Here is a 27424-nt window from a genome sequence, read left to right on the forward strand (position 1 = left end):
ACAATAACCTCATGGCCTGATAAGTAGACTGTTACTCCTTGCCAGGATTTGTCTGTGGAAATCTTCATATTTACAAAATATTTAAGATGTTCGTGCAATCTGGCCATGAATTCCGTTCCTGAAAACGGAAATTTAAGTTAAACGCAAAGCTTTTCACTAGACATTCAAATCGCATTTACATCTCAAAAGTATTAATGAAAAAAAACAAGTAAAATTTTGCAAGAGATGAGGGGGACAGCTGGTTCCCCTCCCTCCCCAAAGAGGTTTCATTTTTTCCATAGCAATCTAAAAAACTTCTAGAATGAGACAGTATTCCAATCCTACTAAAACTTATTAAAACTTGTGTTCCCAACTTACTTGAGCCTTTATCAACTCTGTCTTCCAATTAAATAAAATGCTTTAGGATACGAAAAAAGTACCAAAGCACAGATGCAAAAACATCAATTCAAACACTTAAATGGAAATAATGAACAAATTATCTTACCTGGTGTAATACAGTTGGAGTCAAATCTGGCTTCTGTAGGGAGAGTTTCTCCCTTTTCTAATGCCTTCTTTATTTTGTCCTCTGCCTCTTTTGCTGATCTAAATCAAAACATGGTTGGAGAGAAGGAGCAGAGAAAGATTCATTCTATTCAAATGTTAATGTCCTAAATACATCTTCACTGACAAAATACCTATAGTTGATTTTTAAAAGTGTTCAAAAAAAAAAAAAAAGGGGGGGGGGCGGGGAAGGGAGGAGAGAAATTTTGCTCCTGAACAGAGTTTGAACTTGTATCTCATATAACTGGAGGGCTTAATACTACCTTCTTTTCTTTTTTTTTTGCTAGCAATGATGACCATCTGTCATTACTCAGATATAATTAATATTTAGATTACCAAGATTATCATTCAATGGTTGATCACAATGAAAGCAAATTAATGTTGAAAAATGTTGAAATAATAGGAACACTCGTTATCTATACATCTGAAAACGCTACTTCGGAACAATAAAGGTAACATAGTTTAACACAGCAGCAAGTTTGGAATACCAACAGGGTAGGAAGGGTGAACTAACTTTTGACGGTCACTAGTAATGGATAAACAAACAAATATCTTAGCCTTTTCACCCAGAAAAAGAGAAGCCACCAATGTCTTAGATTTTTGTCCTTCGCTCAATTCTACTCCAATTTTCTATTTAGAACTCTTTCTTAATCTTTTCCTTCCATCTCCCTTTTTCCCTTAAAAAAAACCCAAACCAAACAAAAAAAACCAAACCAAACCCCAGTAGCTTAAAAATGTTTTGTTTTATCCCTTTCCCTCAGTTTGTTTCTGCTGTATTTCACTCACCATCCCTGTACCACCTGACCACTGGCTTTCTTCCCTTACAGCAGTCTTTAAAGAAGCTTCCACATCCATCTCCCAAAACATGAAAATAATTCTTAACACTGTGAAATCTACTTGCAGCTCTGTATTTGAGCTCAGATGCTAACTGGTATCAAAAGAAAACCAGAGTTCCATTAGAAACTGCATTTTTTCAGCGACTGTCAAAGACCATTCCGTTATCGTTACCAAAAAGGGGTATATAGAATTAGCATTCTCAAATACCAAAGGCTCTCACAGCTTATGAAGCCATTGGAGATACCTGTAAAAGCTCCACTGCAGATTTATTTCACAGAAAATTCCCTAGTAAAAAGCTCCTCCAGCCCCCCCAGTCCCGCATACACAAAGAAAAATCTAAGTAACAAGCAAACTTTCCCTTTTGGAATCCTGATTTTACGTATTAACATTTTATACTCATTTAGCTAAAAATTAAAGTTACTGTCAAAGGCAGGACCACTTGTATTTTCTTTTTCATTGCATACGTTTAGGTAAATATTTTTTTAAGTGTTTACTATCCTAAAGGCACAGCAAGAACAAATATTCTCACCTAAAACGTCTCCCACGCTGCTGATTCATTTTTGCTCTTGGAGCTACTCCATCAACTGCCATGAAGAAAACCTTCCTTGGTTTAATAATACGAAACAGTACTTCCAAATAGTGAAAAATATCAGCAAAAATCTTATCTTCTGAGATTCTGAAGTGAACGTCATCATCATTTGGATGTGAACACTGATGTATAATGCCATTCATGTCCAGGTATAAGTTGTCAAATTCTGGAATCTACAAAAGCCACAGTTAGTACCCACTGGTGACAGCTGAAGCGGTGCAATCACTGCCCAAGGCGCGGCTGAGAGTAACAACCCCTGGAAAGGAGCTGAGGTGGGAAGAGCTCCCTGGAAGCTGCTGCACACCAACGGGCCAACAGCATCTTGACTGGTTACGGGTTTGTCTGTGCTTGCAATCCGCTATTATTATTTTCCCAGTGAAGTCAGCTGAACAGATACCTGTCCTATCCTGACTGTTTCTGGTAACTCAGGACTTCCGTCCCCTGTGCTCAGCCAATCTTCTACATTGTATAAGGGAAAAGTAATAAAATTATGCTATTCAGGAAGAGATTTTTCTAATATATATAACCCCGCTCATTTCACTGATTCAATCTTGTATAGCTGCACCGTAAACAACAAAAAAAACCTATCAAACAGAGTACACAGTTTCCAAGAGGATTTGAAAAGCAAAACCAGCTGAAGAGCTTTAGGGCTCTCCCTTGTTAATGAGTTTCTACCATGCACACTGCATGCTGCCTCCTCAGCCATGCTAAGAGCCACCTGCGAGTCTAGAGAGTGGCAATTACCAGCAAAAGCAGCAGAATTATCAATAATAGCATAAATTTCTTTCCCACATTTTCCAAACATGTTTTTTCTGTCTAGTTCTCTGCTCTGATAACAGCCTTATCTGTAGCAGTCCAGCTTTCTTTTAAAGAAAAATCCCTCCCCTGAATGTACACAAGCAACATACAGAGCATAAACACTGTCAAACAGATGAATCAAAGGGTCCATTATCTACCTTCTTGTTATCAAAAAACACCAAACTTGCACAACAGCAATTCTATTCTTTAATCCACCGATACAACTGCTCATAAAAGTCCTCCTGTCACTGCAACCAGAAAAAGGCACCTCTACGTTTTCACGAATTTCTGCAGCATTGCTGCCGACAAATCTTTACATAATTTTGAAAGGCGTGTTGTTGTGTCTGGGTGATAAATACAGGTCCAAAAGAAACATAACTCCGTTTCAGTAAGAGGAACAAGGAAGAGAAGAAACAAGGGGCAGGATCGAGAAGGATCTCCATTCACCTGCAATAACTAGTCTTCTGCTGTGCATAATGATCTTCAGTACAGTTAAATTCAGTAACTAAACTGCTCTCAACATGCACAGACACCACATCATCCACACAGGCACCCTTTTCAGATAAGAAAAGAGCAAGGCATTGCACAGGCAGCATTCTAAAGAGATGAAAACTAAAGCTTTTATATGGAAGCAGCATATATATAAGTAAAACAGATGACTTTTTAAGAAGCACAGCTATAATATGGTATTTTTAAAATGATGTTTTTTACATAGGAATTGCCTTTTATTCTGGGTAGTTTTTCCATAGTAGCAAACAACAATCCCATTCTAGATGCTGTATGTGTCAGTCTATATATTCAAGTGGCCTGGCAGAGAAAAGGAAGAATGGAGATATATGCTGTTGCTGAAACTTAACATCACAGATAATAATCTAGACATTTTCTTTTCTCTTTTACACAGAATATGTATTCTATCTAAGCCAAGAACATAATGTAACCTTTAGAAATATTAACTAGAGAACGACATCAGAATACTTAAGGCTGAGTTGTGCTTTCGGTTTCTCTTCAGAGCTCTAACAGCCTCTTTCGGAAAGCACTCCGGGTCCTGCCCCTGCTGCCATCCCCCCGGTTAGAGCAGGCACAGGCTGACTGCCCAGCTTTCCACAGCCCACGGTTCTTCAACAGAAGTTTAAAGTTGCCAGAAACCACAGTGAGCAGCCCGGGCTTTTAACAGAAGAGCTGAAAAGCCAGCGTACGCTGCTGCTGCTGCCTTGCCACACAGACAGTGTATGGCACTGTTCAGAAATCCAGCAAATCACAAGCAAAGACCTCAGCTTTGAAAATTACTTTAAAACCAGAAAAACGGGTCAAAGTGAAAAACTTGTGTCTAACAGGTCCCAAACATGATTTCTCTGTAAACAAGACTTTTTGCCTGACTGCTAAAAGCACTATTTGTAGCTTTACTTTTTCAGGCTTTAACATACTTTTCAGCTTTGCAACTAACGCACACTGTCCGACACACGCAACAACAAGGAAACGCAGCAGAGCTGTAAAACCTGCCCCTCATCGTTATTGCGCACTGGCCGTCAGCAGCAGGAACCGTCCTGAACCCAGTAACCGGGAACTCCGACCCGCTGGTCCCCGGTGGGGGCGAAGGACCGCCCGGTACCGGGGAAGCTCCGCAGGCTTTTTGGGGCAGCGCGGCCGCGGAAACAGAAACGAACGGAGCGAGCCCGGCCGGGACGGCTACGGTTGAGGAACCACTCCGGGCCGGCACTGTCAGGGAACAGCGCGGCACTCACGGCGGCCTCGGGTCGGAGACTAAGGCTTTCGGGGGGGCTCCGAAAGCTTCGCCCGCTCCCCAGCGGCCGCACGCCGCCATCCCGCCACTTTCATCCGCTTCGAGCCACCCCGTGTCTCTGCAAGCGGGCCCCAGCTCCGGCTCGGCCCCGCCAGCCCGGCCGGGCCCAGGCCCGGTCCCGCGCCCCACCGAGGGGCTGCTCAGGACCCCCCCTGCTCCGCGGAGAAAGGCCCTTGGCAGGCAGCGGCGGCTCGCTCCCGGCTCACCTGATGCTCCTTCAGCACCTGGCTGAGGCAGGGGTACCTCTCCGAGATCCACCGGTAGAACTTGGGGACCCCCATGGCCACCACTCACGGCCCCGCCGGACCCAAACAACCGCGGGCCGCGCTCCGCCCTCCTTCCGGCGCGCCGCGCTGACAGCCGCGCCGACCACAGAGAGCGGCGGATAGAGCGGCGCTGCCGGGGCGGGGCGGGGCGGGGTCCTCCGGCAGCGGCGGAACCGCGGGCCCAGCGCGTCCGGCCGGGCAAGACCTGAGCAGGCGCCGGTCACAATCAAACCGGGGAGCGTCGCTTCTCGCCCTTTCCCCCGCTGGTTCCCACGGGAGCTCCCAGTACGCGCCTCAGCGCGCCAGGCCCTGTGTCATAGAGATGGGTAAGTGCCGCAGCGGGGCCTGATGCCACAGTTCCCGGTCAGGTTCTGTCCACAGGTCACATAACCCCGATACTGCCACACACTGCGAAGATCATGGTACAATCCAAAGATCTTACTTGGAAGAATGTTCAGGTTTATGAGGCAGTGACAGTGCTTTTGGAAGATTACCCACTAGTTCCCCAGAGAAACAAAACCACTATAAACAATTGTAAATTCAATGTTTAAATTTACTCTCCCGTGTCTGGATTTCAGCTGAACTAAGACTTGAGGCACATGAGTGTTCAAACACTCATGGCACTGGCCCTCAGAATAGCAGAAACAAAAATACTATACAAAAATCCCAATTATATCCCATTGTATGGTAAAAGGGTATAATTTTCTCTGTTTCCCCTCATTTCCCTACAGTTTGAATGCCTAGTGAGGCATTACTCTAAGCTCAGATATTTGGTCTACTCTTGTCCATGCCAAAACACTTTTCTTGAAATGGAGTCTGAAAAACACTGGCTATAGCCACAGGTTTACAAGAGAGGGAGGAGAGAGCCTGTCCAGAACCTTTTCTAAAATGCGTGTTAAAGTCACTGACACAATTCTGTGCCTGCTGCACAGGTCACAGTCACACAGCCAGGGTTCCCTAACTGGCCACTCTGTGTCATTTCCTTCAAAAGGGTCCCAGCACACCAGGGAAGGGCTAAGGAAACAGTTTCAGAACATTTTAACGCTTTACCAGTTTCTGCATGGTGAGATTTAAGATCCCAAATGCTTTTCTAAACACAACCAGGCCATGTGGAAGGAAGTCAAAGGAAACCAAAACTCAAGATGTACTGCTGAATAGAAATATTCATTATTTTTTGGAAACCTCTTCTGAACTATATGTAGCAAAAGTTGAATCACTTCACATCATATCAGTATAGAACTTCAATGTCAGATTTTCTAATCTATAAATAAACTTGAATGAGAAAAATCTTTACAAAAATATACAGTACCTGATAGACTGCATTCTTTCAACATTGCAAAAATTTTTCATGTATGTCCATAAGGAACTTGCAGAAACTTGCACAGTCTAATTTTTAAGTAGTTCCTATGTACTTCCTTCTATATGTATACAAAACATAAGTCATAACACCTTACACATCTGTGAGTGTATTCATAATATATTTGCAAATAAATTGTATATTTTACATAGACTTTGGGTTGATGATAAGAGTGTTCTGGTGCTTACAATCACAAATCAACAGAAGTAACCAGTTATCACTGATTAATACCTTCTCAAGAATACTATAGCTACACCACTTGTGAATTGTATCGTTCCAAAGTGAACAAATTTCACATATATGGAGCCCAGCCCATATACATCTGGCAGAGCAGGTTGTCGTCACTTGCTTCTTGAATGAGGTAATGAACATGCCCTTCAATAGATAATGGTAGGCCTTTTATTCTGTTTCTAGTCTTAATGACACCTTGCAGCCTTTGTTCTATATCAAGGACGTGGGTTTTGGCCTGGAAACAAAAAAAAAAAGAGAAAAAAAAAAAAAAGCGTTACTATCCATGAACTTCCACTTCTTAAAATGCAAAAGTATTTATTAGGACACATTTGACTTCAATATGCTTGCTTAACACAAAACTCAGATGTCTACACCACTTGCTTTGAAAATAAAGGATAGTCACTTTCAAAAAGAATTCTTTAAAGCGGACAGATTATTGGTCAAGTTATAACTTTTGCTTTATATTTTTACAGGTAATTTTTTTTGAGAAGAGTGAAAAAGCTATCCATATGTATTTGAAAATATTAAAATGCTTTATATTTCATACAATTACTTTGGAATAAATGCAATTTTTTCCCAGCCTTTTTCTTGGTATTCTGGATGAAATTAAAGAATGTACTTGGTCTGTAAATTTTAGGCCAAAATTAGGAGCAACTGAAAATGAAGGAGTCTAGTAACAGGTTATGCTGAGCAACTAAAAAAGAACGTAGCTAGTTCATACCAATTACACTCACACATTTTCTTTTAAAGCTCAAGCATAACATCAGCACCTATCCAGAACAGTTAACATCTACAGCTCTGTGTGTGGTCCTGTAACTAAAAGAAAGGTTATGTAGACACAGCATGGTTAGTAATTGTTTGAAGACCAGGAGAGTCTCTGTGCTTAAACAGCTCAGCCACGTTCTTTGTTAAAACACAGCTTCAGTACTGTAGTTTGCCCTTATCCCCAACTGCTGTGTTTATCAGTGCTCTGTTAAGTTTTATCTGCTATTTCATGTAATTATTAAGAGAGAATTTTTTTCAAAGAGGAAAGAGAAGAAATACTACATGTTGTGCAAGCTGTATTTTGGATGAACAATCAAGTATTTATCAGCAGCTACAAAAGAAACAGTACATATGAAATCCTTTTTAACCAAATTTTTAAACCAAATTTTAACCAAGTATTCCTTGACATGTAACAAGGCACATATTTATTCAGTAATAAACATCCACTCATGAAAAGCACAAAAATATGCATAGAAAGGACTCCAGATGTTACCATCACTATAAGTCTGGAGGACTGTGCAACAGTCAGAGTGAGAGGAAGCAGGAGCCTCCTCTCATACTGACTGTTTCTGTTGATCTTGTCCTACTAAGAGAATAACAGGCTCTGTTTTGTTTGGTTCTTTAGTAGATCAGTTACATTTGCTATCAATAAAAATAGTCTATGGATAAAAATTATGAACACAGATAATCAAGAAGAAACAATCAGAGGAATATTTAAATGAATGAAAAAACCAAGAAAGTTAAGGTTTCAATTAGAAAATACAGAACTTGCAACCAGAACAGACATTTGAATATCTTACGCTATGTTTGTTTTCAACTAACCTTTTCATTGACAACTTCTCCAGTCTCGTTTACCTGTGCTTTTGTATTCCCTTTAACAGGCTTACTCCATTCCACAAGAGGATCATGGAGAAAAGTCTTTAAGACACTAAATAAATTAAAAATTAAAAAAAAGGATAAGATTCATATAATACATGTAATTTTCAAACCAAGAACACTGACAGGAGTCTAAAGTTAGTGCTGAATATTTATATTGTTTTATATTTAACTGCATGCCATGGTAAGACTGAGCTGCATGACAGGCGTATGCCGGAACTGGTGTATTCGCCAGCAGTTACTGTTTCAGATGTTTACACCACAGAGAACTTTTCTGGAGTTTGTAGCAAAACTAGTTGCAGTACCTCATTAGGGGCTCCCTTTGGTCTCGCATGAGCCTCATTGTGACTTCACAAGCTCTTCGGAAGAGACCTTCTGTCCCCATTGGGCCCATTCCATTAACCATGTTGTGAGTGAGACGAAAAGGAACAATTTCCGGAACTTCAAAAGTTTCTCCCTTTATATTGATAAAGAGGAGTATACCGTAAGCATTTTAAGCATTATTAAGGGGTAACATTTGCATTGTTTTTAGGTTTTTTTCACCATCTTTGTCACTGGTAGTTTTCTAGCTGACAAGAGATGTTTGCTTACATCACAGTCCTCAGCTGTTAAAGAGAAATTACACTGAATAAAGGATATCGACATCCAAATCACCTTTTTCCCTGTTTTACTACACTAATACAGGGTATAAAATTTTGTACTAAATATATATAGCTGCTCTGTAGCCTCATGCAAAATGCTAACCTTTATAATATGCAAGTTACCTTAAAAACATTTTCTTTTAAAAAAAAAAATAAGAGTTGTGCAGGGCAATTTAGGCTTACTTTCTTTTTAGAAAGCAAGAGAAATAAACTAACAATATCTCTGCCTCACTTATCTGAATTAAAGAGAGCACATATTCCACACCAAAAGCATCTTTCAACAGAAACACCAAAACTCCAAATCCCACTCTGGTTACAATTTCTGCTGTTCAATTTTAACAGAACCACTGGATTTTTTCGTGCCGAATTTGTGTAAAAAAACAAACAAACTCTTCACAGTAGAATTCTGAATGTAGTAATTGCAGCTTTGTTTGGAGGGTGGCAGTGGAGAGAGGAGAGCCACAAAATACAAACACATGAAAATCTGGGCTATTTTTCAGTGTATCCACATGAGATCATCTGATACTGGCTAAATCAAAAAGTTCGCTTTCATTAGTGCAGTACACAGAACAATCACGTACTCTCTACATATCCTAGTCTGTCTGTTTGATATAAATAAGAAAGTGAGAGACACAACATTAGATACGTTGAAGTAAAAAAAGAGAAAAAAAAACTCAACACAAGACAACAACAGAAATTTATAACTTACATGCATGTAAAACAAAGAGCAAGTTCAGGAGTGGCACTTCTCACCTTATTGAAAAGGCAGTTGAAATCCACATGCACACATTCACCAGTCAGAGAATCAAATAGGATGTTCTCACCATGACGGTCTCCCAGACCGAGTATGTAACCGACCATGGACATAACTGCCACAGAGCGACAATAGGCTGACCTACTGTTGTACCTGCGGAAATAAGAATCAGATATGTTGAAGTCACTTCCTTGGGTTATCTGTCTTTTTTCAGTAGTACCATTAATGTTTAGTGAAAGACACCAAGTAGATATTCATGGGCTAGCCCAACACCAGCCACTCACCAGGAAGTAGGATCAGGAAACGTTCTAAGGAACCATTCATGAAAGAGAGGAGGGTGACGAGGCAGAAGGACTTCTTTGAACATTTTCAGCTTTTCAGACAAAGGTGCTGACTTTGGAAGCATATGCTGACGCAATTCTTTTCCAGTCATATAGATACCTGTAACAGACCTCCTCAATTAGGCTAAAAAAAACCCCCAAATATAAAGCCTTATACATACTATTACAGTGTTTATTTTAGAGAAGATAACCACCTGTATAAAGTTGAAATAAATGAACAAATGGAAAATAACACATAGAACATGGTGGTGGTGGTGGGTTACTGGAAAGTAAATAACAAATAATAATGTTAACTGAAAGAGAAACATAAACCCCACCCTCACAAAGCTGAGATGTTTGGAGTCCCAGACTCCCAGATAACTGCATACATCCAGATAAAGCATGAAATTTCCTCCCAAAGTGTTATTGCACTGACCAGGAAGTTGCTTTGTTAGCAAGAAATTCAAAAGCAATCTAATATTTTCCCTGGAAAGTTGCTGTACGCTCAACCTTGATTCAATTATATCTTAATCATCTCATACAAATGTAACAGAAATGAAAAAACAACAGATCAAATCTAAAGAAAAAATCCACGGTCCTTTCTGTTACTCAGTGCTGCACATACATTCCCACGCTGTTGCGCTGCTGCTGAAATTATTTACATCGTTGTATAAAAGAATGCATTAAGAGGGTTGTGTTATCTGTTCCCATAAGGAACTTGTTTATTGCAAACACCAATTGTCTTCCATTTAAAAGTCTAACACACAAGTAATTACATATTACAGATGTATAATTATATATTACAGATATATAATTTTATATTGCAGATAGTTAAAAATACACATGACTGCATCTTCTTAGAATTTAGTCTTTGCTGTTTGTCTCATTTAATAATAAAGATACAATGCCTTTAAAAAATTAAAATATGACTATAGTCTAATATATTTCTTTACCTTTCTCCTTGTAAAGTTTTATCAAGATATTTCTTAAACCAGCAGTATTGTTCACCCATTCAATTATGCCACATTCATCATTTAATGGAATAACTGCATAGGTTCGAATATGGAGCTCTCGCCTACGTGACTCTGCATCTTTTCTTAAGCACTATTCATAAAAGAATAACAAGATTAACAGATAACATAGATATGATCAAAATGTATCAATAACATTAACCATTACATGTATTTTCCAATCACAGGATTTAGAACTTAAACTTTGCTGTCTGCAGTAGGTCAAATGCAAGCAAAATGCTCATCTGTTCTCCAAAGTAAATTTAAGAAGATAATTTTGCAATAAAATTGTCAAACTGCATAACTTGTACCTAGCTTAAACCCCTTAAAAGCAGTATCTGAAATAAGTGTTTTAGTGCTTCAGAGATACTATCATTTGCTTTAACCTCATGGAAGACATAGTACCTTAACCATATTGCCAAGAAGTAAAACGTAACTAAAATAATTAGTATGGCAACACTTTTAGTATGAAAACATGAATTTACCTATTTCTCATAAAAATATAAGAAAATACTGAATAAGAAATATGAGGCATGACAGCAGAAAGTTTGCAGTTATTTATTTACTGTAAATAACATTTCCTGTGTATTTTTGCTGGAATAAGTGATTGTTTTGGCAAGATGTTCTATTTTATTGTTGTTATCACAAGTCCGTAAGAAGTTACACATTATCAATTGCTATTGATTTCCACTGAAATAAGATATTTTGCAACAGTTTAAGCTTTATCTCAAGGTAAGAGTGAGGGTTTTTTTTTTGTTAGAGAGTTCAGCATTTTGTTCTGGTCAATAAGTACAATACATCTGATTGTCTAACTCAAACCTTATTGATAAGGGAGTTGAATTCCATGAGCCGACAGTCTTTCCTTAGATCATCTTTTGGCTTACACATCATAATGTAAGATTTCCCATCTGAGCCTTTCAAGGTGATCTTTTTTGGCTTTTGAAGTGAGGCAAGAATTTCCACCTAAGGAAAAACAATAATTCCTTATTAATACCTGTATCATATCATACAAACTGAAGTGTCTAACTGTAAAAAAAAAAACAAACCACATTGCAACCAATCACATTAGCACTTCCATGCTGTTACAACATATTAACCTCAGGTCGAAACTTTATCTAAGTACCAAGAGACCACACATCTGTCTCAGGTTGTTAGGACAGAAGCCACTCAGTTTCCATGAAAGTAATTATGAAGTTTCCTACTCACTCCTCTGTTTCTAGGGAACCAAGACACATTTGCAGCTACATCTGTTGATGTGAACTTTAAAATGAGGTGACAACTAGAGGCTCACCGTATCATCAAAGCCTGCAATGTAGGCCCAGCTTCCAGGGAAAGGGTCGTGGTTGGCGTGTGCTCCAGGAACTGAAGGAAGAGTTGGTATCATTACAGATTGTAAGGGAATAAGAATTTCACTAAAAGTTTGCTCTTCTACTAATCTCTTAAGTGTTTTGAAATGAATATTCATGCTTAATGTTGAGCTGTTTCCATCAACCTTGGGGAAAAAAAAAAAAAAGTTGTTAAAAAGTTAGCAATAAACACTGTAAATATTACTGATATTTCACATTAACTAATAAATAACAATCATAAATGCTTATAGTAATAAGAAAAAAGGCAATTTATATTTCAAATTAAATGGGAGTGGTCACAAGTAAATGCCTTTATGGCACATGTATTTTTCACTCTGAATGTAAATACAGAATAATGAAATAATTTGTTTCATTTTACCTTATTATAAAGTTAATTTGTTCGTGAAACAAAACCAGCCTGTTTTTATAACAAAGTTCTGTGAAAGTTATTGGGCAAGAATCAGACATGAAAGCACAAACCAATGGAAAGCCCATACACCGTGAAAAGTACCATTAGGTACTGAAATATTTTGCAATGTTCTCAATTTAGAGCTGTTTTCTACTTTTTTCGATTATCAGGTAAATAATTTATGAGTTGATGTAGCTTCTGTTCAATCACAGTTATGTAATGAACTGGCTAATAAAAACTATCAGAAGAAGCTTTTGTATAACATTTTTGAACAATCCTATTAGGTGCATTAATTTGTTTATTTTTGTAAGTACCGGTTTGTTGCATAGTTCCAATAGCTTATCTGTAAGGCGTGTTGCATCTCCAATAAATTTTCCTAGAGATTCCTTCATGTGAATAGCTTTGTTCAGAATTTCCTTACATCTATTAACACGCATAGGGTAAGAGGACTGAAAAAAAAAAAAAAAAGAAAAATAACATTTATTAAACAAGTCAAATCAATTGAAGAATCTTAAGAAAAAAATGCAACAACAGCAGTAATTAATATATAGTTTTCTCTACTTGTTGCTTGCCATATTTAATATCTGGACAAGCATGTTCTCCAACTGAAATCTGGTACCTGAACAAGTACTAAAGTGGTATGGCTGGGGTGTTTGTGTGTGTGTGGGGGGTTACTTTCTGAATTTTTCTTGGCAGTCCCATAATATAAAGGCCAATATTCAAGAATATGCCAGTGTATCCTGAATGTTATTTCATCGGCCTTAAAGAAATAGTGTGTACCATGCTTTCCAGTTTGCTTTGGAATGACCTTACTACCAGGTAAGTATTAGGACAAAGTGGTATTATCCATATCATTTTAATCAAGGCACAGAGCTGATTCTTTCCTTATAAAACTAGAAGTACTATTGCAATTACTACACCAAACAAAATATGTTTTCCATCACTACCTAATTCATCAGCTATTTGTTATCCAAACTTCCTTTCCTAGTACATCATACAAGTCAGAATGCATGTTAGCATTCTAATTTGGTACATTTAAACTGTAAAATCTGAACTTTAGACTGCAATAAAATTTTTTGCAGTGATGGCATTGATACCCTGCTCCACAATACCATATCACAGCAAATGAAACTCTCAATTCCTTCTTAGCATCCTAAAGTAAAATAGGTTATGTTCACATTTATCTCTGATGAAAACAGTTTTACAAACCTAATAAAGATGTAGCTATACATGATAAGGTACCTTGGACACAGCAGTCATCATCCACATTGCTTGCTGTGGGTAGGCTAAAAACACTTTAGCAACAATCACCATCAGAACTGCGAAAACTTCATCATGAGAATGGCAGATTCGGGAGATTAACTGAGAAAAAGCTGTCAGAAACTGGTAAGGTGCCAGGTGATTTGTGTGCTCTGTAATCACCTTATTTATTTTTGCTAAGTCATTTTTCATTTGAACACGTTCTGAACGACTAGCTGAAAAACACAAGATGAGATTATGTTCCTTTTTTTCCATTGGAAATGAAAAGTCATTTCAACCAAGCCTACAGAAACATTTTTGTTGGTAATTTTCATAAGCAAAAAAAACTCAAGGATAAGGAAAGGCTTCTACTGTAAAGTTCTTTTTAACATAACATACAGTGACTTAATACATACACTATTAAATAAGCAGAATACCAATCACTAAACAAACACAGACAACAGGAACAGACAATAGTGGAAAAGCTCTCGCTCTACTCTTTAAACATTTATTATTCCTCCTACATTCATACAGTCCTAAAATTACATGCAGCTCTTTGAGGGCAAGCACAAGGCTGATGTGGCCCCTGCTGAAAATGAGTTTGACACCCCTGCTCTAAAGTGATGCAATGGCATAAAACAAAAACATTCCATATATTTCCCTGGTAAAAGGATTCCAATGTTTAGTATAGAGGACACAAAGAAAGTCTTTACAAGGGATGAAATTAGCACATCTGCTCCTATCTCCACCCCTGCACCTGAGGACCCAGCATGAGTAGCACATCAAAAACAGAGGAAGCAGCATCTGACGTGCCTGCAGCCAAATTCAGTTGACCTAAGCATACAGAACCAGGTCAAGATCAAGGAGCCACAACTCCCTGCCTCACTCTAGACCTGCAGGCAATATTTGCAATTTTCACTTGTACAAAAATCTCCCACCCAAACCACATCTATGGTAGTAGTTTCAAATGCCCCAATGCTGCGCACAGGATTCTTTTTCCGCCGTTTAAATGCCAGTAAAACTCCTTCAACAAGTGGAACCAAGACAAATTGGAAAAAAGCCCTAAAGCCTAACGCTTTACTGTATCAAGTGTATACAAAACCACTACTCATTACTCATGAGGTAACTTAGAAGAGGTGACAGGTAACATGCAAGGATCTTCCCCAAATCTCTTTATCGACTTAAGTTACCTGAGGATCAATGTTAGCTCATTACATATTTTTTAAAAAGTTCTAGAGGGTTTAATTAAAATAATTAATACTCTCCTGTATATTAACACCCTGTAATTTAAAAGACTAATAGTACTTTCTTGTCTCCATGTGATCTTAAGTCTATACAAAGAACTGTAAATATACTTTTGAATATATAACTGAAAGAGCCATGAAGTATGACACAGGAAGTATGTACTGGGAAAAAAATGTTCCACCTTTATCACATTCATATGCTTTTGCCCCAAAGTCCAGCCACAAAGACAGCATTCTTGGCATTGACTGATAGATGAATTGGTTTCCATACTGGAGAGACCTGCAATTTCATTTTTAAATCACAGCATGTTAATGATTTGTATCAGAAGCATTACAAAGTTTACCTCCTCAATTGTTTCACATTCCATTCTAGACTTCAGAAATTTAGGTTCAGCATTTTAATATATCTGCAATAACTAAAAGCTTACTAATATACAGAGGTTTTGTTTTTATTAATCACAACTGCAGATGAAATAATTAACTATCTTACACAAGACACAGACAACACTTGCTTAGGCAGAAGTATAAGTAATTAGGTACGAAAACAAAAGGAAGCATCCAGTATTTTGTTTTACAATACTGCATAAAACTGGAGTCAGTCTGAAATGCTGAAAGACAATATACTCCTATATTTTTTTTTCAGTACAATAGCCATTCTTCTATAGAAACTAAGCAAAGTTCCCTTAGGGTCTAACCTCCCAAAATGGTGAACAATGTATCTAATCAGATCTCCTTGTTTTTCCATCTTGTTGTCAGTTACCATCGGCATTAGTTTATCATAGTATTTAGCAAGATAAAAATGTCCGTCTTCCCATTCTGGCAAGAAAACTGTAACATCCTGCAACAAAATCAAAAAGAGATAATTGCTTTTGAGAGGATGGTAAAAGAAAAAACAAAAAGGATCACAAGCAGCAAGAATCTTGTATTAGTTACCTTCATGCAAAGCACATACAAAAAAGTATTAATTGCAACTTACTAGCTCCAAAATTTTAATTTTGCGCCAAGATAAATGCCTGTACAAATTATAAGTCTGCTCTTAAAATACCTTTTGGATTTGGACACAGTGAGATAATTTAAGAGATGATGATATGGGATACCTCAACTAGGAAAAATTTTAGTTTCATTAAAAACATTATAATCAAGATCCTAATTCTGGTAACTCAATACTGAGTTTCTCTTACGTTTTTGAAAAGTGAAACTGCAGGATGGTTTTCACATCTCTGTTTTCCATATAAGAGCACGACATTTAAAAGAATAACAAAAAATGGCATGACATATATTAGAAAATAAATAACTCAGCAAGTGGCATATCCATTCTCTAATAACACTGGCTTGTTTCCAGTGAGAATATTTAGACAGTAGAGAATTCTAAGTGTTAGCATTTTAATATAGTCCATCAAAATTCCATGAGTTTCCACTACTTCAACCTTCCTTGATTTGATACATGCATTAGATCCAATATATCCATAAATGACTGTTACAGAAGTATCTTAATTAGTAAGACAGCAGTAACTATTAACAGCATCAAATGCCAAAACCTGGATAGGAGACACACTACTTTTAAGGAAGCACAGCGATCTGTGTCTACTCTAGGAGGCAATATTAATCAATGCCCAAACAGTATTTCAGAGGCATAACAAGATGAAGCAGTGTAATAACACATACCAGTTGCATCTTTTCCTAGTTTTTCAGCGACTGGCAGCTTAGTTAAAGCACAGATATATGTCACTACCAGAGAGAGAAGTAACGCTGCAGAGCAGCACAATGTGTCATCAAGTTATCTCACTATTTAGAGTAGCCCACATTTTAGTGAGGAATTCTAATTTGTGCATGCATAAGAAAAAAGCCATGCTCCTGTTATTTTTTTTTTTTTTTTTTTTACTTTAAAAGAGCTATATTAGGTATTCTTAGCTGCCACTGTTGGGAACTGTAGGCTTCTCTGTATCAATGCGTTATATTAAAACTAACACAGCTGCATCTTTACAAGAAGAACTACTTCCCTCCTACACATTGATACACCGTTTAATCCCATTGATGTTGTCCTTGGTTGACATCATCCATGGCATAAGAATAGTTTACTTAAGGGATATATTATTATTGTTACTATTATGATTAAAAACTACTGTATTGTTAACACTACTAAATCAAATTACCTTATACTTTTTCATAACTGCATTGCTTTCAAAGTTAGCGGTTTCTTCCATAAATCTGCCCACTAGCAGCATTGCCCGGCCATGGATGAGCTGATTTTTGGTATTGCACAGTGTTTTATTTTCAGGGAAACATAAATCAACCCCCTTCTGGAGAACAATGAGTGCTTGATGAACCTCACCCTAAGGGAAAGAGGAAAACACTTTATATACTTGAAAGAAGAGAGATGTAAAACTTCGCCTTACAGTTATTATTAAGGCAAAACTTCGTCCCTAGGTGTGTTCTAGGCCATTCTGGCTGTGGTCACTGAATATTACTGACTTCAAATGCTTCTTATATTCCCTTGTTATCTCGGCATTATTGTCCCTTTAGGTTTGCCACAATAATTGCTCCCATATTTGCAGCCTAACTCTATTAGTTAAAAGAGTACAAATTAAGGGAAGGTCTACTATGAAGATAATTTAAATTTGTTTGTGCTGCTTTGACAGAGACAGTTAATCCACCAGTTTCATACACAGCTGCCAGAAAAGTCAATGGATACATAAAAGGTCTGATTAGCACCTGGAGGTAAAAACTTCTGTGGCTCAACCACAATCAGAACATGTTAATAGTGTACACTGATTATGTGCCTTTTTTCTTGAAGAAAACTAACGATTATTTTCTTGCATGTAAGAAAGTTCCATTTTCATTTCCTTTACCTTGGACCAGAGCCACTTTGCTCTTTCTACATAAAGTTCTGAGAGCACAGATTCCCCGGCATTCAGAAGAGCATTATAGGCAGTCTGGTGATGACCAGCTTTTCTTGCAACTCTGGCACTCTGGAGCCAACACTGACCAAGCAGCTCACTGTAATCCTGGCTGCAGAGAAATAATACAATTTCCTCAATAAGCTACATACTACATAGTGATCGCTTAAAATTATTTGTAATATATCTGTTTCACTTTTTTTCCCATTTGCTAGAAACAAGTACTCTTTCCCCATTTCTCCCTTACTTTTCCTATAGACATCACTTCTAACTTCTGATTTGAAGGTATACAATATTGGAGAGGACTGCTTTTGTCCACAATACAAATTTCCAGAGAGTTTTGTCTTCTCTCTTCTAACAGGCGTATGGAAATCCAGGATAATACTGAGAATACAACATAGAGAGACAAGAAATAATCAAGTTCTCACCTTTTACTGAGACTAAGCAAAGCCCTCCTCAGTGCTAAAATGGGTTCTTTGGCTCTATAAGAGTTCTGGGTCATTTCAATACGAGCGCACCAATTCAGGGAATCTCTTCCGTGATCACCAGCTGGTTGCTGAAACATTGGTCCAATACTATGTTCCAACTCACACAGCATATGCAACCTGTGTGCGGAAAAAGGCAAAAATTTTTGAAAATTAGTTGCTGTTTGAGATACATACAAGTTTTACATAGCGTTTACCATTTTCTTTCTAAAAGCTAAACATGTAAGTAATTCCAAATAGCATTATTTATTTTAAAAGCAAAAATGCAGCAAAACCAAGCACACAAAATCAAGGAATTTGTGAACTGATGAATTATTTTCTCACTATCCCTTTGCCAAGTTGCTGAACACAGACAATGAAGACCACTTGGAGAGGAAGTCAATCTTCAGAAAGATTTTTTTCAATCCTTTCTTTTAGCAATAATTCTTAAAGAGTCTAATATTTTCAACAAATAGCGTTTTAAAGGCAATATACCATTACTTAAACACCTACTTTACAATAAAGTTAGTCCATTTATTTAAAAATACGATTATTAGTAGCTGTCACTGTAAGGCTGCAAAGCTGAGAGCTTGTAACCACCTGTGTTCTTATTGACAGAATCTAAGTGTAGTGGGTATGTCTGACAGAGAAACAGTGACTGCTCCAAGGCTTATGAATAGCCCAGATCAATGGCTAAATCTAACTGTTTGGAAACACTTCTGTCTCAATACTCAAGCTTCATTTCCCAAATACTGAAAAAATTACCAATGAAAAATAGAATGAAGAAGTAATTAAAAAATATATACTTCTACTCGTTAGTTTCATGCACTATCTTGCCACAATGATGCATTTACAGTGCAAAAGTATTAAGGCATTTTCATTAAAATAAGGCTACTCACTTCTTAGTCTACTACAGCCAGTTGCAAATTTTATTAAAAAAAGGCATGGGGTTTCAATTTTTACTGCTTTTTGTTGATATAAGAAAGGAGTGCTTTTAGGTCACCATGCAAACTAAAAGCAATGCTCTTAAGTTAATGGAGTTACTGGCCTATATGCACTACCTTAAGCACATAATTAAATTATTTATTTTTATTACCTGATGTTTACATAAACTTGCTGATTTTGAAACACTATATTCAGCAGTTTTATTATTAACATTTTTCATGGGGGACAAATATAAATTCCAAAAAAACCCAAAGGTTTCCAGTTGAGTAAATAGAAAAAAAAAAGTGACAAAATGTGGATCAGTACCATTTATTGTGGAAACTGAAAATTATTACTGCTGCATACTTGATTATGTGATTTCTGGATTTCAAAATAGTGACATGAAAATCAGAAACCTGATAATGTGTTCGTATCCTCGCTGATAGGATCCTCTTTCAAAGCTCGCTGCTGAAAGGGGTACAATCTGTTCTGCTCGAACAACTTTGAGTGTTTCATAAAAAGCTGCTTCATTTTTCTTCTTGGCTGATAATAATAAATGTCCTAGTCTGACACTCCAAGTAGTGGACTTTGCATCTTTGGGGAGAAAAAAAAAGAGACTTTAGAACTCTGATCCTTTAAGCAGCTGAATCTGAACATGCTAATTGGTGTTAACATACTACTGGAAAAACAAAAAAAAAGTTTTTCTCAGAACTAATTAATAGAATTATAGAAATACTGTCTAATTCCACCCCAAAATCTACCTCCCCCGAACAACTCCAGAAGAATCTTGGCCTTACATTCGCTTGCAATTTCTACTCAAAGACTAAATAGTTTATAATCAAATACATTTACAATACTAAAAAAAACAACAATAGCTGCCCCTTGATTTAGGATGATTAGACTAAAACATACACTTGTTCAGAAATGCAAGGAAGTATTCATATTTTGGTAGCATGATAACTTACCAGAAGCCAAATAATTTTCCAGTAAATCCCATCGTGACAGTTTCCAGGCTGCTTCCACTCTGTAAGTGTTCAACTCAGAAATCCATTCAGACCTATTAAAAGAAAATGAAGGCAAGAAAAGCTTGTGCCGCAGTCAATTTTTTTTTTCCTTCCCCCACCCCCCAGTATGTTAGCTCTACATTATATTAGCAAACATTCTCTATATGAAACTCCTCTTACTTGAGAAGAAGCACAGTAAGCTTGATTCTAATAAAATTCAGTAAAAAAAAGGATGAGCATTGATAAAAAAATAATAGCTGTACAACATGATTCCACAAATTAAATTTCCAAGCAGTGTATTTAACTTCTATGGCACAACTTAAAAGTTATCACCTTCCATTCCATTTATGTTATTTGGCTACAGAATAGCTATAGAACAAGTAACATGCAAGACAATGAATGAAAGATTTTATTTAATAAATTAAAGCACGTATCAACACTGTAAACAGTGCAGACAAGAGCACTGACATTTTGGCAGGTCTTGAAATTAATTTATAGATAAAACACTTAAAAGTTTTCTAGCTTCACATGCTGACTGGATATGCTTGATAAGCCTCAAATGCTTGATAATGCACAAAAATGGCTACTGAGACACAGGTGCAACACAAGAGCTTCGAATTACTCAAATAAACATTATATTATATGTTTATAGTACCTGTTCGCAAGCACTCCATTGACCTGAGTAATTACAGTAGATAACTGACCAAGGCCTAACATGGACTTCACTACACCATGATAATGAATAATCTAGAAACAGGGAAAACAAAGCAATGAAAAAAATATCCATACATCAATGAAATTCATGGCAGTCTGAAGGAGGAGATTTGCATGCCTTTTACAATGTGAAAAGGCATAAACAATTGCACTGTAAGTGAAGTGAACATTCAAAATTAAACAGAAATAAGTCTATGATTACCAAATAACTTAAATCACCAAAGGCCATTTTTGAAATGTCCTTCACCACAATGTGATTTGATGTTAGTTTATTAATATCCATATCAGAGCTGTGAATAAAAATTTGATTTAAAGAAATGAACAATAAGAAGGAAAACGTCACAAGAAGGAAATAACCCCAAAACCCCAGGCAATTTCACTCTTTATAAAAATATTTTCCATACTATGGGAATGAAGTAGGGCCATCAAAATTCTCTATTTACTATATCTGTTATCAGCTGTGCTAGATAACCTCTGCTTCATAGAGAAGTGAAAGGAAAACCATAGGGATATCCTAGCCTGGGAAACTTTTTACCAGTTTCCATTGGAAAACTACTTCAAATATTGAAAGATATACATTTCTTCAACTTTTTGCATGTATCGCTACATCTCTGGATATTCACTTTGGCATATGAAAAGCATGATGGTTTTCCAGTACTGCTCTGCTTTACAGTGCCTTATTTGTTCCAAATAAAGAAAGGGATATGGGAAAAGAAGATAAATGTTTTCTTTACTCATTTTCCAATTGCTCTTATATTATGAACATTTTCCATGGAAGTCAACAATCAAAAATAGTATGTCAGAATGACTTTGAATAAAGCCTGCAGTGACTTGCTTTAATAGTTCTCTTGGCATGTATAAATACTGGTTGACACTTAAACAATCCAATTCCAGGCCTTCTCAAGCAACGGCTGAACCGTACTTGCTAAGCTGTCCTCACAAAAACCTGGACATAAGCATCCAACTACTAACCCAAGCCTGCAAATTACAGTATAAAGCCAGTAAGAGATTTTTTTCAGTTCATAAGACGCTTCCAGTAGCAATAATTATTCAGAAACTGCCATGGTAAACTCTTATGTTCCCATTTTACTTATATATTCTGAGGAAGTATTTTTGGCTTAGTCTTGTGTTCATTAAGAAGATTTTAAAAATTATTATATGTATTTTTAAAAATACCTAAGGAATCTGTCTTGTATTTACCTGGTCAGGTTCCAGTTGGATAGCCCTATCGTAACAGGCTGTCGCATCTCTTAACAAGCCAATACTTTCATGCTCAAGAATTTGTTCTTTGAGAGATGGTTCTGCTTTCCGAATGGCACTCACCCCAGCTACTCCATCTGGCTCATGCATAGCAGCATACAATTTCTATATTCAAACAGAATTGGAAATGGACATTAAAAAGAACTTCCAGACAACAAGATGATATTGGATATATAACATGCTCAGAATCATACATCTTCTTGAAAATGGAGAACAAGCTACTGAGTAGGACTTCTGGCATTAAGCTTTCATGGAAAATGTCAGTTTTGCTGGGCTGCTTCCAAAGCTGAGCCCTACTTTTGCTTAGTGTACTATTATACTCCTGATTTCATACTATAGTAAGAACAAAAAAATAATACATCAAGCCACTGGAAACAATCTGTATCAAGGGCAAAATAAATATCCTCTTATTACATGATAAAGTTGTATAATACGAAGCTACAGATTACTTAAGGTGGAAAAGCAACATACTATTTTTTTCAAATTTGAAACATCACCGAGGAATATAAACCATAAGGAACCACGAACAGGTTCATCCCACAGGTTAAAATACTTCTTGGAAATAATTTAAATCGTTTTCAACACTCTCAGCATTAGCTCTTTCTCTGCTTTAGAATAAACCACTTAGCTTTCCTTCAAGTATGTTTTGGTTCTTCAGGGTTTTTTTTTGTTATTATAGTTGGTTATGTTTTCTCTGACAAAAGGCACAGTTAACTAAAAGCAATAAATGCTATACTTTCAACAAAAACACATTTACTATTTTCAGGATTTTACAATCTTTTATTATACACTAGAAAGCCACCCCTTCCTTTTCATATAAGAAGCATACCAATCAAGGGCAAGTATTAAATATTGCTGAAAGACTACACACTTGTATTCAACAGCAACAGCCTGGCTACATCTTCTGCCCATCTCAAAGAAGAATTTGACAAAGCTTTATTCATCTATGCCTATATTCATTCTAAAATAAAACAAGTAAAACTCAAAAAGAACTTCAGAACCTGAAGAAATCCAAGATGCTCCTGAATATTTTGTTTCTTCTCTGTGATGAATGATTCAAAGTGCATCACAGCCCTTGTGTAAGCCTTGGAGCGAAAGGAAGCCACAGCCAGTGTATCCTGAGGTATGAGGTCTAGAAAACGTGTCACATTTTGATATTCTGCATGGTCCTCACTTGATGCTATATAAAACAAAACGAAAAAATCTGTCCATTGAAGTTTCATTTCTAAGAATTACCTTATGCATCAAAATTCAGTTAACTCATTTCACAATTTAGTGAGATAATCTGTTTATTTTAAGAAGATATTTTTCTCTTCTGTCAACAATAATTTATTTAAAACAATCCTGGTGAACTTCCTACATTTTGCAAGACAGCACAAAATACGTTAAACTGAACCTTTAGAAAACTATTGAGAAATTAGCATTTCATTTTTTTAATTTTGACTCTGTATTTCTTACAATAGGCATTCAAAACAATGGATTTAGGGGGATTGAAACCACAACATGATAGTAAGTAATCATAAAGTGGACTAACATATTACACTAATACTGCATTCTTAAATGGTCATAATGTGGAGTGGCAAATCTAAATACTTATTTGAAGAATGGAAATGTCACTTGAAATAAAATAAGCATCACTCACTTTTTGGATTACCTCTGTCTTTGCTAGACTTGCTAGTGTTTTTCTCGGCAATAAGCATTTGAAACTTATGTCTAGCCCACTGAGTGAGATGATCAAGCATGGAGAACACGGTCTGCATGCTCAGCTGACTGAGATCAGATGCGCTGTCTTCAAGTCTCCTAGTAGACTGGTCATCATGTTTCAGAACAGCCATAATCTCCACGTAAACCTATACAAACATTAGTATGATAAAAGACAGAAGTGTCATAAAGGCATCAAAATAGTAAGAAACAGTAACTAACACGAAAATCAAACTAAAATACTAGATATTTTAATTGTATATTTAAGTAATTTGGGGCTTACTTGCAAGCTCTGGTTGTCCCATGATTTTAAGAGGAAGAAATGGCAAACAAAGTAGCAGTTGCTGTCAGGAGATTCCATACATGGAGAGAACTTTTGAAAAGCAAACCCTTAGATTCAGAATAACCATCACGATTACTGGAATTTTAGGTTTCAAAACACAATGAATGCTACTGCACTTCTGCTGCAAATACTTCAAGTATTTTACTGAAGCAAGTACTTCAAGATCTGATAAAAGTCAAGTTATATACTGGCTACCAGATCACAGATCTACTTTTTGCTTATGTTTAAGTAAATACCATGCTAAGACCTGCTTCCTGTTTTGGTCAACAGGATACGAGATAACACACATAACAGACGCTTATTGTGGATGTACTTGTCCACACAAGAAAAATCATCACACACCTCTACACACCCACAACATTTAAACACAGATATCTCAGCTGCAAAATTTCAAATTAATAGAATGCAAGTTATATTTTTTAGTCTCTTCAACTTCTACTAAAGCAAACTGAAGCAAAGCAGACTAGATGGTTCTTTCCTGTCCCTGCTTTGCGACAAGACATTATGAATAATGCTCTGCAAGAATCTTGTAGCTAAATAGTCTTTCCACTTAAACTGTAAGTGTATGCAAGAGATAGAAAGAATTAGGGGTCTGAATTCTTGGAAGTATACAATTTCAATCTGTTTCTTGTGTGTTGCACTCTCTCTGCACCACTCCAGCTCTTGATGTTACTGCAATCATAATTAACTGCATAATATCTTGTCCTTAGGTCCTACTGAAGCAATACATGGAAGTCTACAGAAAAGCAGTTAAACACAAAATTGTATGAGTTAAAAAAAAAAAAAGGGCAGAAAATTTATATTATTAATAGATGAAAAGGAGTTTAACACCTATACCATTTTTTCATGCAGCTCTACAGTAATTTTGCAGAGCTGAAAAGCTCTTAGGAAGAACAGCCCCTCCGCATTCCTATGGAGAACGCTACCTTTTATACATCTCACCTCTTGTTGATCCTCTTGACTGCATCCCAACAGAACATAGACAAGGATGTGTGGAAGCAGATAAATTGTCACTTTATAGTCATTCTTCATCATAATACTGCAGCAATCAAAAACTTTTCTGGCAAGATCATGTCGTACCTATAGAAAAATATTTCCAGGAAAAGCACCATTACAAAGTGCAAATGCCTGAGCAATTAATATGCTTTTTTTAGTTGACGAATACAAATTCAATTCCACCAAATAATTTTATGATACTTGGCTCCTACAGAAGGTTCATCAGACTTAAACTTACAACAGGGATGCCAGATGGCAGCTACTATTATAGGTATCAATTGCTGATACCACAAAAAGAGCGGCAAGCATTGCTCACATGTTCCACTTTTCCACATGAACTTGCACTGCCCATAGAAAAAACCTTAAGGCCAAGAGTCTACTACTGCATCAGCCTCTCTTCTGCCCTTAAAAGCCTGTGAAAAGGAGGAACTTTTGAAGACATTCAATTCTTCTCTGTCTGAAACAGAAAAAGCAGAGTGTAGCTACTGAACTACTGTGATTAAATTCACTCAAAGTGGTTGATTTGGAAGTGAAATTTTCAGTGGGTCACATGTTGAAAAGGGAAAAGGAAAACAAGGAAGAGACAAATACTTTTTATGTGCTGGGACTGTGAAGCTATGTGGACATACGAAAGAAATCCTTTAGAAACTGAGAGGGTAAATTTGAGGTTTTCCAGAAGCATTTCAGATACTCTTCAGCAGCATTTGTCAAGTACCTTCAGCTGCACAAGAGTCCCCGGACAAGGGCAAACTTGCTACACTTTTGGCTTTGACACCAGCTGTGGAGCCGAGCCAGGAAGCAGCAATGCTGGGACAGGTGCACGGTCTTCAGGCATGTGCGTTCACAGACCTATGCAGAACAGGCATATTCCCCCACCCATCCCTGACTTTCAAAAACCAAAATGTAGTTCAAGAACTGTGTTGTATATACCAATACAGACAGCAGATTTATTCTCTTACCTTTGTTATAAGATAACCTGCCCAAGTTGCTGACCACTCTGCAAAATTATCACCTAATTTGCTTAAGTAAATTGGCTTCTTCATCTTAGACCAATTTACAACCTTTTGATAACTCTTGTACCTGCAATTTAAAAATATCCTTTCAATAAAACTAACTTTAAATGAATAAAAACAAAAAATAGCACATCACTAATTATAAGGTGCCCTAACTGGAATCATACTAGCTTTCATTTTCTGAATATTGTAAAAAGAATTAAGAAAATACTTTCAGAAGTCAACATATTTTACTCTAAAGCTTCTTAAAATGCAACATGAAATACAAACAACATAACATGTTACCACAATTCTTAAATACACTTTGAAGTGCTGTTCAAATCAGCTTGAGTACTATGTTTTTGACAGGAAAAACCCATAACATATATGAAAGCCAAGAAATGCCAAAAAGCTTTGTTTTTTTCTAAAATGGTAAAACTTAACACAGATTAGCATGATGGTCTTCCTGAGAAAACAGAGAGAAAACATAGTTGATTATTTCAAACTAGGGTGCATACATAATTTCAAGTTTTCTTCACATTATTTTTTTCATTAAGTCATCAAAATAAAAAGTCAAATTAAAACCCAATGAGCTCCTCCTACTTCTATAAAGGGTAGCAGTGAAAGGGTATTAATGGATTTCAGTACAAAGAAAGAAAAGAAAGGAAAGAAAACAGAAATAAAAGCTTCAAAACATCATATAAGAAAGACAATGCTCTAGGGACAAAAAGGCAGATCTGGGAAAGTATGAGCTCAGACGTTTACTCTTAATTTACAGAGAATTACATTCTAAAAATTCTAATTCAGCTTTATGTAGAAAGACCTTATTTGAATTGTGTATATACATGTATCACTCTTCACAGAAGAGTAACAATCACAAAACCAAATGAAGTTATTGCTAGCCTGGAAAAAACCAAGTTTTTAAAGCTGTTGTTGTTGTCATATACCGTGTATTTAAATGAGGTTCCAAGATCTCCTGCACGTGCTCAGGAAACCTCCTCCAAAGCCTGGAGCCTGGACAGTCAGTGTTTGTCTCTCTACAGTCATAGATAGACAATAGCTCCTGAAAAGTTACAGTTTACATGACCAAGTTAGCACTGAAAATA

General features: G+C 36.8%; 2 protein-coding genes across 10 annotated transcripts in view; both read right to left on the bottom strand.

The window, feature by feature from the left end:
* XRN1 (5'-3' exoribonuclease 1) overlaps positions 1 to 4925 on the bottom strand; it is a 36560-nt gene extending 31635 nt beyond the window's left edge. For all 7 annotated transcript variants that reach the window (XR_011740497.1, XR_011740498.1, XR_011740499.1 and 4 more), the window contains exons 1-4: positions 4772 to 4925; positions 1907 to 2139; positions 485 to 582; positions 9 to 118 (exon numbers count right to left, since the gene is read on the bottom strand). Coding sequence is in view for 4 of the 7 variants with exons in the window: in XM_071812521.1 (XP_071668622.1) it covers positions 9 to 118; positions 485 to 582; positions 1907 to 2139; positions 4772 to 4846 (516 nt within the window). In the remaining 3 variants the exon portion in view is untranslated. The remainder of the gene's footprint in view (positions 1 to 8; positions 119 to 484; positions 583 to 1906; positions 2140 to 4771) is intronic.
* Positions 4926 to 6294: 1369 nt separating this feature from the next.
* Positions 6295 to 27424, bottom strand: part of ATR (ATR serine/threonine kinase) — a 40304-nt gene continuing 19174 nt past the window's right edge. For 2 of the 3 annotated variants that reach the window (XM_065844511.2, XM_071812524.1), the window contains exons 24-47: positions 27266 to 27381; positions 26286 to 26406; positions 25273 to 25410; positions 23929 to 24136; positions 23288 to 23466; positions 22227 to 22391; positions 20968 to 21059; positions 20274 to 20365; positions 19725 to 19902; positions 18349 to 18525; positions 17873 to 18032; positions 17177 to 17356; positions 15719 to 15861; positions 15206 to 15303; positions 13783 to 14015; positions 12855 to 12989; positions 12077 to 12277; positions 11605 to 11748; positions 10729 to 10879; positions 9740 to 9896; positions 9455 to 9608; positions 8366 to 8517; positions 8007 to 8112; positions 6295 to 6654 (exon numbers count right to left, since the gene is read on the bottom strand). In XM_065844511.2, coding sequence (XP_065700583.1) covers positions 6481 to 6654; positions 8007 to 8112; positions 8366 to 8517; positions 9455 to 9608; positions 9740 to 9896; positions 10729 to 10879; positions 11605 to 11748; positions 12077 to 12277; positions 12855 to 12989; positions 13783 to 14015; positions 15206 to 15303; positions 15719 to 15861; positions 17177 to 17356; positions 17873 to 18032; positions 18349 to 18525; positions 19725 to 19902; positions 20274 to 20365; positions 20968 to 21059; positions 22227 to 22391; positions 23288 to 23466; positions 23929 to 24136; positions 25273 to 25410; positions 26286 to 26406; positions 27266 to 27381 — 3654 coding nt within the window. In that variant the 3' untranslated portion in view covers positions 6295 to 6480. The remainder of the gene's footprint in view (positions 6655 to 8006; positions 8113 to 8365; positions 8518 to 9454; positions 9609 to 9739; positions 9897 to 10728; positions 10880 to 11604; positions 11749 to 12076; positions 12278 to 12854; positions 12990 to 13782; positions 14016 to 15205; positions 15304 to 15718; positions 15862 to 17176; positions 17357 to 17872; positions 18033 to 18348; positions 18526 to 19724; positions 19903 to 20273; positions 20366 to 20967; positions 21060 to 22226; positions 22392 to 23287; positions 23467 to 23928; positions 24137 to 25272; positions 25411 to 26285; positions 26407 to 27265; positions 27382 to 27424) is intronic. The other variant, XM_065844512.2, reaches the window with a different exon arrangement.

This window comes from Patagioenas fasciata, chromosome 9, assembly GCF_037038585.1.
Source record: "Patagioenas fasciata isolate bPatFas1 chromosome 9, bPatFas1.hap1, whole genome shotgun sequence".
In the NCBI taxonomy this organism is placed as follows: Eukaryota; Metazoa; Chordata; class Aves; order Columbiformes; family Columbidae; genus Patagioenas; species Patagioenas fasciata.